The following is a 10,000-nucleotide window of genomic DNA, read 5'->3' on the forward strand; positions in this document are numbered from 1 at the left end:
CGTAGGCTACGTAACATGTTCAATCAGTTCATCATAACCCATTACCCATAATTCCAAGTCGTAATGTAAAAAAATAAAAGACTCAAATACACCGTATTGTTAAGATATTTATTGCAGTTTGAAACATATTATATGACTGTATTTTTAAAGAACCGTCTAATGAACTAAACACAGTTATTAGCACAGTATTAATAGTAGCATGGCTTTGCCATTGGTGTCGTGTTTAAACGGCACACCATCATGTTGGACGGTGGCATCTGTTGTGATATAAATACGGTCCGGTCAACATCTAATAACAAGAAGAGTTACAGGGGAATTTTCTGCGTGTGCAGAGACATTCTAGTCCCCAGTACCAATGGGTGCCCACTACGCGTCCGCAACGGGGCCCCTGAGAACTCGTGGGCCCGTAAGCAACTGCAGTCCCTGCTTACCGATAGTTACGCCACTGCACACACTCAAGTAGTACATGTTATTACATAATATTCAAAATGTGTATGTTTGTGTATCTACATAGCAAGGATACCTTGGGCCTCAGTCATCACATTGGCATTCATCACATTGGCAAAGTATTATAAACCAGTTCATAGTGCATTATGGTCATTATTGTCATTATGGTATGTAGATACATAAAATATATGGTGTAATAACATGTACTACTTGTACTTAGATGTTATTACACCAGTTACTCCACTGTACCTAATGAGTAAGTACACTGTATGTAAAGCCCAGGTAAAATAAAGTGTTACCGAAGTCCCTCTTTTTAGTCTCATCATCCTGTTCATTATTTCAGCAAATTCGTGGTGCGTAGATGTAGAGGTGGCCAAAGTAAAAGTAGAAGTAAAAAAAAAAACTGCCATAGTTTCCTTACAACACAAATAACTTCATTGCGTGTGTGTATTTAGCTACGAGCTAGTCCGAGACATGCTACCTGAGGAGCATCACAAGGTGCTGGCTAACATCCGCAAGGTGGAGGCGCGGTCTAAGAGGAAGAAGGCGGTCCAAGACGAAGAGGAGGAGTCAGACAGTGATGCCGACGCCCCCAAACCCAAGGGAGACAGGTGGGAGGAGCCAGCGTGATATTTTACCGATGAGGTCACCAATGAGAATGCCTTGTTTATATTTTGGTGGTCTGTACCTCACTGTGTGTGTGTGTGTGTGTGTTTGTGTGTGTGTGTGGGAGCCTCTTCATCTGGAGACGGAGGTGCCACATGTATCCTTAAGACACTCAGTGCGCAGTTTCTTTTAGTTTTGTGTAAACTCCTATAAAATTTGGCTTGTGCTATGATAAATGTCTATCTGTCAATCCAAATAAAGAAGTAAACTGTGTGTGTGTGTGTAGTATTGAGGACATCCTTGCGGAGAGCGACTCTGACATGTCTGATGCGGAGGAGTCCAAGAAGTCGAAAACCAAGAAGAAGGCGGAGCCTAAGAACAAGAAGAGGGGCGGGGCCTGGTTGAAGGAGGGTCTTAGTGACGAGCCGCTCAACTTCCTGGATCAAACCGCCTCACAGAGAGTGCTGGGTAAGACTCGCGCTTTTGTGCGTCCTTGTGTTTTACCATGTAAGAGTGTGTAAGGGGGTGTGTGTTGGTGTAGGTTCATTGGTTAGTGGTCAGCTGGTTATTTAGTGTAACCCCATTGGGTGCCAGCCATTTACAAATCATACAACCCAACAATGCCAGAGCATTTTCAGCAGGTGTTTTTTTTTTTTTTTATGTCAATGCAAACACCACACCATAAAAAACGGAGGAACTGATGATCCCAAGCACGTGATTAAGCATTACTGGCGTCCGTTGCTGGTTAGTTACTCAGGTAGCGGGTGTGTATGTGGACGACATTCTAATAATGTGTGTGTGTGTGTGTGTGTGTGTGTGTGTGTGTGTGTGTGTGTGTGTGTGTGTGTGTGTGTGTGTGTGTGTGTGTGTGTGTGTGTGTGTGTGTGTGTTCAGCCACGAATCCTGAGGCTCGTGCGCGTAAGAAGGACCACGGCTTCAAGGTGACGTCAGACGGACGACTTGTCATCGACGACGAAGAGGACACCAAGAAGAAGAGCAACAAAGGTGTGTTTGTGCGTGCGTGCGTGCATGCATGCCTGTGTGTGTGTGCGCAGTTGTGCACGCGTGAGCTGGCATGAATGTGTTAACTGTGTGTGTGTGTGTGTGTGTAAGCGAGCATGTGTGTGTTAACTGAGTGTGTTCACTGTGTGCGTGCGTGTGTGGGCATGTGAGCGGGTATGCATGTGTTAACTGTGTGTGTGTGATGTGTTTCAGCCGCACCTGATGCTGAGCTGGAGGATGTGTTGGAGGAAGCCGGAATTAAAGTGAGTAGCTTAGACACACCCACTCATCATGTGACCTCACCTTAGACACACCCACTCCCTCTCAATCAACCAAATACATTTTTTTAGTTAATTTGTGAACGTAAATGAAATTATAATGTCTTGCCATACCTAACATAAAATACTTTTGTCATGAATTGTGTGTGTGTGTACGTGTAGAAGAAGAGCCATAAGAGGAGAGCTGAGGAGGATCTCGATGATGACGATGGCATGATGGACGTGGAGTCACAACCCAAATACAAAGGTGTGTGTGTCTGCCTACTGTTAGTGTGTGTGTGTGTGTGTGTGTGTGTGTGTGTGTGTGTGTGTGTGTGTGTGTGTGTGTGTGTGTGTGTGTGTGTGTGTGTGTGTGTGTGTGTGTGTGTGTGTCGTGTGGAGTTGATTATGTGTGAATTTGGGCTCGTTCTTGATTTTCAAATAGCCTACTTCCCATGCCTACTATTAATAATCATGTGACATGTGGATATGATCATGTAAACTGTATTGACCATATGACTTGAAGATGATGATCATGTGACCTGTTGTATTGATCATGTGACATGTGTTTCTGCAGCTGGAGGCGCTGGCATCCATCGGCCACTAGGAGCCAGACAGGAGTCAGGAGTCGACTACAGAGCCAAGGTGAGGGCGGGGAGTATCAAAAAACCGCACTCAAGTGTAGTTCTTGTATTTTATTTTTAGTGGGTTAGCATGACGGACAGACGTTTCGCATGTCACAATATTATGTTGCATTATGATGTCAATATTATGTTGTATTATATGGTTGTGACGTCATCGGTCGAATGCTCCATTCATATCAACGGGGCTCCCCAACGTTCGCACGTCTGTTATTTTTCGATAACGGACGGGTTGGTCTATAACAGACCGCTGTCAATGGCAACAAGACTTTTCACTGCTAAAGCGACTTTTCAACAAGACTCTAATCAGCTGCTGTGATAGACAACACCTGTTGTCCTGGCTACCTGTTGCCTAGCGGTGTTCCACAACGGCACTGTTTTGTTTTGCGCAGCAACAATCTTAACATTAAATAGGCCTAAAGAAATGTCCCCGCCATGTGTGAATCATTTAAGTATATCCATATAATAAGCAGGTTAACTTTCGGCGAGTCGGTCGCTTTGTGGAATAGCAGCACTTCAGAGAGAACAAGACCCCTCCGCTCCGCGTCGGGGTCTAAAGATTCTCTCTGTCGTGCTGCTATTCCACGGTAGCGACCTTCTCGCCGAACGTTAACCCTTACGTATTAGGGCTTCCGCACACCGGCGCCAACAAAGTGCTGAGCACTGCTCAGCTAAAATTCGATTCCATTGTTTTCAATAGAACCACGCACACTGGCGCCGATGTCCGTGGACATTGGCCGATGTCGGATAGCAATTAAAGACAAGTTCTATTTTGTCGGCGCCGCCCATTGACTATCAATGCTATGTTCGTGTGAAATTGGGTTTGGGGGTCGGAAGCAAAAGTGCGCCGCACTTTGTCGGAGCCGGTGTGCAGAAGTCCTTATGATGCCACAATGTTATATTTTGATGTCAAAATATTATGTTGCATCATGTCTTGTTGTGTTGCATCATGATGTCACAATGTTGTTACATTATGATGTCACAATATTATGATGTATTATGATGTCACAATGTCACTTTATGATGTCACAATATTATGTTGCATCATGATGTCATAATGTTATGTTGCATTATGATGTCACAATGTTGGTACATTATGATGTCACAATATTATGATTTATTATGATGTCATAATGTTACATTATGATGTCACAATATTATGTTGCATTATGATGTCATAATGTTGTTGCATTATGATGTCACAATATTGTTTTGCATTATGTCACAATATTATGTTGCATTATGATGTCACAATGTTATGTTACATTATGTCACAATGTTATGTTGAATTATAATGTTACATTGTTATGTTGCATGATGATGTCACAATGTTGTTACATTATGATGTCACAATGTTACATTATAATGTCACAGTATTTTGCATTAATAGTCATAATGTTATGATGTCACAATGTTACAGTATGATGTCACAATATTATGTTGTATTATAATGTTACAATATTATTTTGCATTATAATGTTACAATGTTATTTTGCATTATGATGTTACAATGTTGTTACATTATGATGTCACAATATTATGTTGCCTTATGATGTCATAATGTTATGTTACGTTACATTATGTCACAATGGTGTGTTACATTATGATGTCACAATGTTGTGTTTCTTTGTTGCATAATGGTTAAGGCGATGTGAAGCATTACCTAATTGTAATGTAATGCTATGTTTCTATGTTTCTCTGTGCAGAAGGGTAAAGGTGACGTGAAGAGGAAGGGCAAAGAGGACCCGTACGCCTACATCCCCCTGAAGAAGGCTCAGCTGAACCGCCGCAAGAGGGCCAAGCTGCAGGGTCAGTTCAAGGGCATGGTGCGAGGAGCCCACAAGGGGGCGCTGTCAGCCAAGAGGATGAAGAACAAGAGAAGAGCATGATGAAAACACATACACACACAGCCAACAAGGAAGACGAGCATGATGAGGAGGAGCACACACACACACACACACACACACACACACACACTCTGTCTCATGAACTCTTGCCTGAAGAATGCAGAAAAGAGACAGCCTTATGACGAAACATGAACAAGAACACACCCACACACATATGAAACATACACAGAACTGACTATTTGTATGTGCTATTCCTATGCTTGTTTTGTATTATGGAGTGTGTATTTGTATGGAGAGTGTATTTTGTGACGGGCAGTTCAGCGTACAGCCGTCCTTGGAGTTCCAGGGGTCCTTCCTGTGCCATCCTTCCTCACTGTAATCTCCCCTCTGGCCACATGTTAGTGTTATAAGCAGCAGCATTAAATGTAATGTCATTGTAATGACTTCTGTGTGCATACTGACTACATTGACTTATGCTGTGTGTCAGATGGCAAACTTAATGCCCTGAAACATGGTGCCTGAAGTGCTCAAGTGCACCATCTGAGACTCAACACAAGTGTTCCATTTAGGAACATATTGGAGTGGCGCAGTGACAATATCTTGCCACCAGATGGGGCTGTAAGAGTGCAGTATGCAGTGATTCAATCTCTATATTGAGAGCGAACTTAAATTAACATCAAATGTGAAATAAAAAGCTTTTTGTGCTTCACTACATCTGGTTCTGAGGGAGTGTGTGTGCGTGTGAATGTGTGTCAATTTGCAAATGCGTGTGTGCTAGCTTGCACAAACAGTTCTCTTTGCCACATACAGGTGGTCAGATTTACAAATGCTGTTCATTTTGAAGTGTGTGTGTGCGTGCGCAAATGCTTGTAAAGGAGCCTCATTTCACCATGACTCCTCCATGGCAATGCTGCTTACCACACACACACACACACATGCGCACTTCTCTCTTTCAGACGTTCTCCGACACACTCACCCAGAGCCAACCCCTCTTCCCTTTCCCCTTCCCTGCCCCTCTGTCCCCCAGCCTGAGTGGAGAGTGTCTGAATAGAGGCTCCATTGACCAGGCTGCAATCTCTTACTGTTCATTGTTCTCACTCCAGACTGAAAAAGTGTGTGTGTGTGTGTGAAAGTCTAAATGGCTGCATGTGTGTATGAAGTGCAAAGTCCATGCTGTGTTCTGGAAGTTCATATAAGAGGGGCTGTTGTGGTCACACTGATCCTGTGTGTATGAATAAACCTGTGATTGTGTGTGTGTGTGCGCACGGGCGCGCGCCTGTGTTCATGCGTTTGTGTAAAATCCGGGAAACTACTTGAAATGCAGAAGAAGATAAAAAGCTGTTGAACCAGATGACGTGTGTGTGTGTGTGTGTGACTCGTGGGGAAAGAGTGTGGCTCCATCCAAAATCCAGGAGGAAGGCTAAACATAAGGAAGCTTGTATGTAGTACATCCAAATACTCTAGTAAGCTTTCAACCAGGAGGCGTGTGGTACCCAGATGACTTTCTATATCTGATCATATTTGCAGTTGGTTACTTTGCTATCCCAGAAGTCCGTGGGAGTTTGACAACTGGATGGCCATTGGTCATTTGTGCCATCAGGCCCAGCGACCGATCTGCTTCAGAGGTTATGTAAATAACAGTGCTGTATTACGTCTGAATTGTGCTTACTATTGGCTGGCTCTCTACATAGAAGGTACTGGTCTGCTGGTATGGAGGCGGTGCGTGCTACAGTATTCTGATGTAGCCTGTGTGTGTGTGACCTGCGTGAAGCTGACCTCCCCTCAGACACAAAATGCTGAAATGACACTGCAGATTGTTTGTGCAGGATAATGCTGTAATTTTTTTTGTTTGTGCTATAAATAAAATAATAGGATAATAATTCAATAAAACGGCGGTAACTTTACAAAACAAGTGATTGAAGTATTAATTTTCACAGCACAAATGAGCACAGCACAAATGAGCTGCAGCTCAACATGATCTCCAAAAATTCCGTGCTCCTGGACACAGATGTTAAGGACACAAAATCCGTGTCCAGAATTGTTTTCCGTGCTCCTGGACACGGAATTGTTTTCCGTGATGGGCACACAGAAGTGCTTTCTATAGGCTATTACCACAGCTCTATGTTTCCACAGTCTTGTGTTTTCTCAGGATTTTTCTAATTTCAAATATTTTTTCTCACCCTCTCACATTTCCTACTGACAGGTTAGGGTTAGGGATTGTTTTGGTCTGGGCACAGCTAGTTTTCTTTCATTCATTATATGAATTTGATAGCCTAGCAACCAACTGGAAAATGTATTTCTCAAAAATATGTCTTTAATGACAGGTTAAGGTTAGGGAATGTTTTGGTCAGGGCACAACTTAAATTGCTATAGCATTATTTTGTTTAGGATTAGCATTTGTTATGTATTTTCTAATGATAGAGTTACACAGTGCTGTGGTAATAGCCTATAGAAAGCACTTCCGTGTGCCCATCACGGAAAACAATTCTGTGTCCAGGAGCACGGAAAACAATTCCGTGTCCAGGAGCACGGAATTTTGGCAAAATCCGTGCTCCTGGACACGGATTTCGTGTCCTTACGGTAGGGACACATAGGAGGCGAAGCAAGGCGAAGCGAGGAGAGGCGAAATCCAACCGTCATCAGGTCGTCGCGGCGAATCAAATGGAATGGAACAGTTATGTTGTTGATTTGATTGGGCCGTGGCAGGCGAATTCGCTCCTCATTTGCATAACATTAAACTTTCTTTAATAATTTCGCTTCGCTTCGCTCCTGTTCGCTTGCCATCGCTTGCCTTCGCCTCGCCATCGCTTGCCTTCGCCTCTCTCATAGGAATGAATGGCAAAGTTCGCAAATTCGCGTGTATGTGTCCCTACCGTTAATCATCCGTGTCCAGGAGCACGGAATTTTTGGAGATCAGGCTGTGCAGCTTCACGCTGTATGACTCTTGTGTATGACTTTCCTCTAGGGGGCAGTATCAGTTACCAGTGCACATGGCTATGCCAGTGCTGGAAAGGTGAATTCAGATTAACTCTCTCTCTCTCCCCCTCTGTTTTAACAACATCATTGTAAAATTTTGCAAGTCAAACTTTTGGGCAGCCATGGCCTAATAGTTAGGGAGAAAGTCTCATGTTCAGAGGATTGCAGGTTTGAAACCCACGCTTACCTCTCCCTACACCTCCATCCATGGATGAAATGCCCTTGAGAAAGGCACCTAACCCCACATTCACACTTCTTATTTGATGGTTGTGTGTGTGTGTGTAATTGTACAGATATTTGACATGGAGGCGAGTGTTCCCAAAGTGTGTTAGCTTTATTAGCAAAAACATGTAAAGAATATTTTCCTCTTTTACACAGCATAACACAAATACCTACACGCTCAGCGGTGTGCATTTAGTATGTCGCATGCAAACACTCAATGATGCGAGACGCACTTGCACACACACACACACACCTACACCATATGAGCTACATAGTATGTACATGATCCTCAGTGATTACTACAACAGCAGGCAAAAGAAAATACAGACAAAAACATACAGGCACGCACGCGTGCTCAGCAGAGTGCATGGAGCACTAGGGGCCTCTGCACACAGGTTACGACTAAGTGCTCTGCCAACGTTGCGATTCTACTGTTTTCAATACAACCCCGCACACTGGTGCAGATGTCCGTAGATGTCAGCTGTCGATTAGGAGCCGCCCGTTGTTTATTCATGCTCTGCAGAGATGACATTGACTTTTCATTGTTCAGAGCACATCTGCACCACTGTGGGCGGGTATCTGAAATTGTCAGAACTGATAGTGCTCCGCAGTTCTGTCGGAACCTGTGTGCAGAGGCCCTAACTTGAGGAAATGTCCTATAGGCCTAACAGGCGAAAGAGAGGACGCCCAATGGGAGTGTGAGAGAGAGAGAGATGCTAACATTCCAAATAAATTAGAGAACTGACCAGCAGTCTACACCATCCCTTCATTTCTTTAAATCACTCCATCTCTCGCTTACATCTCTCTCTCTCTCTCTCTCTCTCTCTCTCTCTCTCTCTCTCTCTCTCTCTCTCTCTCTCTCTCTCTCTCTCTCTCTCTCTCTCTCTCTCTCTCTCTCTCTCTCTCCCGACAACAGTAGTGTTGCTTTTCTAATAACTATTCTGCCTCTGATGACCCCACCCCATGTTGATTGCCATGGCTACAGCATCTGTAGGCAGGGTGGTGGTCGTGAGGGCGGTGGTCCGGGTGGGGCTCTGGAGGGAGGGGGTCCAGGAGGAGCCCGGCGTGGGGGTGTGTTGGGTTGAGTGTGTGATGGGGTCTTCAGAGGGGGTGCGGGAGGGGGTATGGTAGGGTGCGAGGGTGTCTTTGGAGCGGTTGCGGGTATGTGTGTGTCTGCACGCGGGGTTTTTAGGGAGGGCTGACGTGAGGGCGTGCGTGTCATGAGAGGCAGCTGGTCAGCGGGAGGCGGGGCCACTGCAGGAGGGGCGGAGCTTCTGGGAGGAGACGGCGACGCTGCTTCCTGTTTCACACGCGTGAAGTTCATACAGCGCCCCTAGAGGACAAACCGAGAATTACACATATTAGGCACATACACACATAGAGGCTCTGTGCAGCCGAAACGTCTGTCATGTCAGTCCCTGCAGTGTTAAAATAAAAAGAAAACAACAAGAAAGAAGAAAAATTGAGTGCGATCCATTTCCTACTACTAGAGTCCTTCAGAGACGCACCAACAAGACGGAAGAGCGCGGTGTGTGGAAGATAACATACACACACACACATACACACACCGTATTACATTATTAGACATACACAAGCACAATTACACTATTGTCCACTGTGTCCACATTTATACCGCTATAAGAAGTTGTTCAGCAGTGTGCGTGGGTGTGTGCACATGTGTGTGAGAGCGTGTGTGTGTGTGTCGTACCACATAATAGCAATAGCACCGCTGCAGCAGAAACAAGGAGTGTGTGTGTGTGTGTGTGTGTGTGTGTGTGTTTGTGTGTGTGTGTGTGTGTGTGTGTGTGTGTGTGTGTGTGTGTGTGTGTGTGTGTGTGTGTGTGTGTGTTGCTCCTGTGGGATCTGTTTCTGGACAAAAGCCTTCCGCTCCATTAGCACCACAGAATAGAAATAGCAGCACTGCAACAGAAAGTGTGTGTGTGTGAGTGTGTGTGTGTGTGTGTGTGTGTGTGTGTGAGTGTGTGTGTGTATAATATGTGAG

At 44.6% G+C, this 10,000-nt stretch overlaps 2 protein-coding genes across 2 annotated transcripts in view; one reads left to right on the forward strand and one right to left on the reverse strand.

The window, feature by feature from the left end:
- rrp12 (ribosomal RNA processing 12 homolog) overlaps window positions 1–5,512 on the forward strand; it is a 26,201-nt gene extending 20,689 nt beyond the window's left edge. The window contains exons 27-33 of the mRNA XM_063192183.1: window positions 903–1,058; window positions 1,340–1,521; window positions 1,948–2,058; window positions 2,269–2,318; window positions 2,496–2,580; window positions 2,890–2,957; window positions 4,660–5,512. Coding sequence (XP_063048253.1) covers window positions 903–1,058; window positions 1,340–1,521; window positions 1,948–2,058; window positions 2,269–2,318; window positions 2,496–2,580; window positions 2,890–2,957; window positions 4,660–4,842 — 835 coding nt within the window. The 3' untranslated portion in view covers window positions 4,843–5,512. The remainder of the gene's footprint in view (window positions 1–902; window positions 1,059–1,339; window positions 1,522–1,947; window positions 2,059–2,268; window positions 2,319–2,495; window positions 2,581–2,889; window positions 2,958–4,659) is intronic.
- A 3,433-nt stretch (window positions 5,513–8,945) lies between these two features.
- antxr1d (ANTXR cell adhesion molecule 1d) overlaps window positions 8,946–10,000 on the reverse strand; it is a 24,705-nt gene continuing 23,650 nt past the window's right edge. Inside the window, exon 18 of the mRNA XM_063192317.1 lies at window positions 8,946–9,331. Coding sequence (XP_063048387.1) covers window positions 8,978–9,331 — 354 coding nt within the window. The 3' untranslated portion in view covers window positions 8,946–8,977. The remainder of the gene's footprint in view (window positions 9,332–10,000) is intronic.

The sequence above is a fragment of the Engraulis encrasicolus genome, chromosome 24 (genome assembly GCF_034702125.1).
Source record: "Engraulis encrasicolus isolate BLACKSEA-1 chromosome 24, IST_EnEncr_1.0, whole genome shotgun sequence".
Classification (NCBI taxonomy): domain Eukaryota; kingdom Metazoa; phylum Chordata; class Actinopteri; order Clupeiformes; family Engraulidae; genus Engraulis; species Engraulis encrasicolus.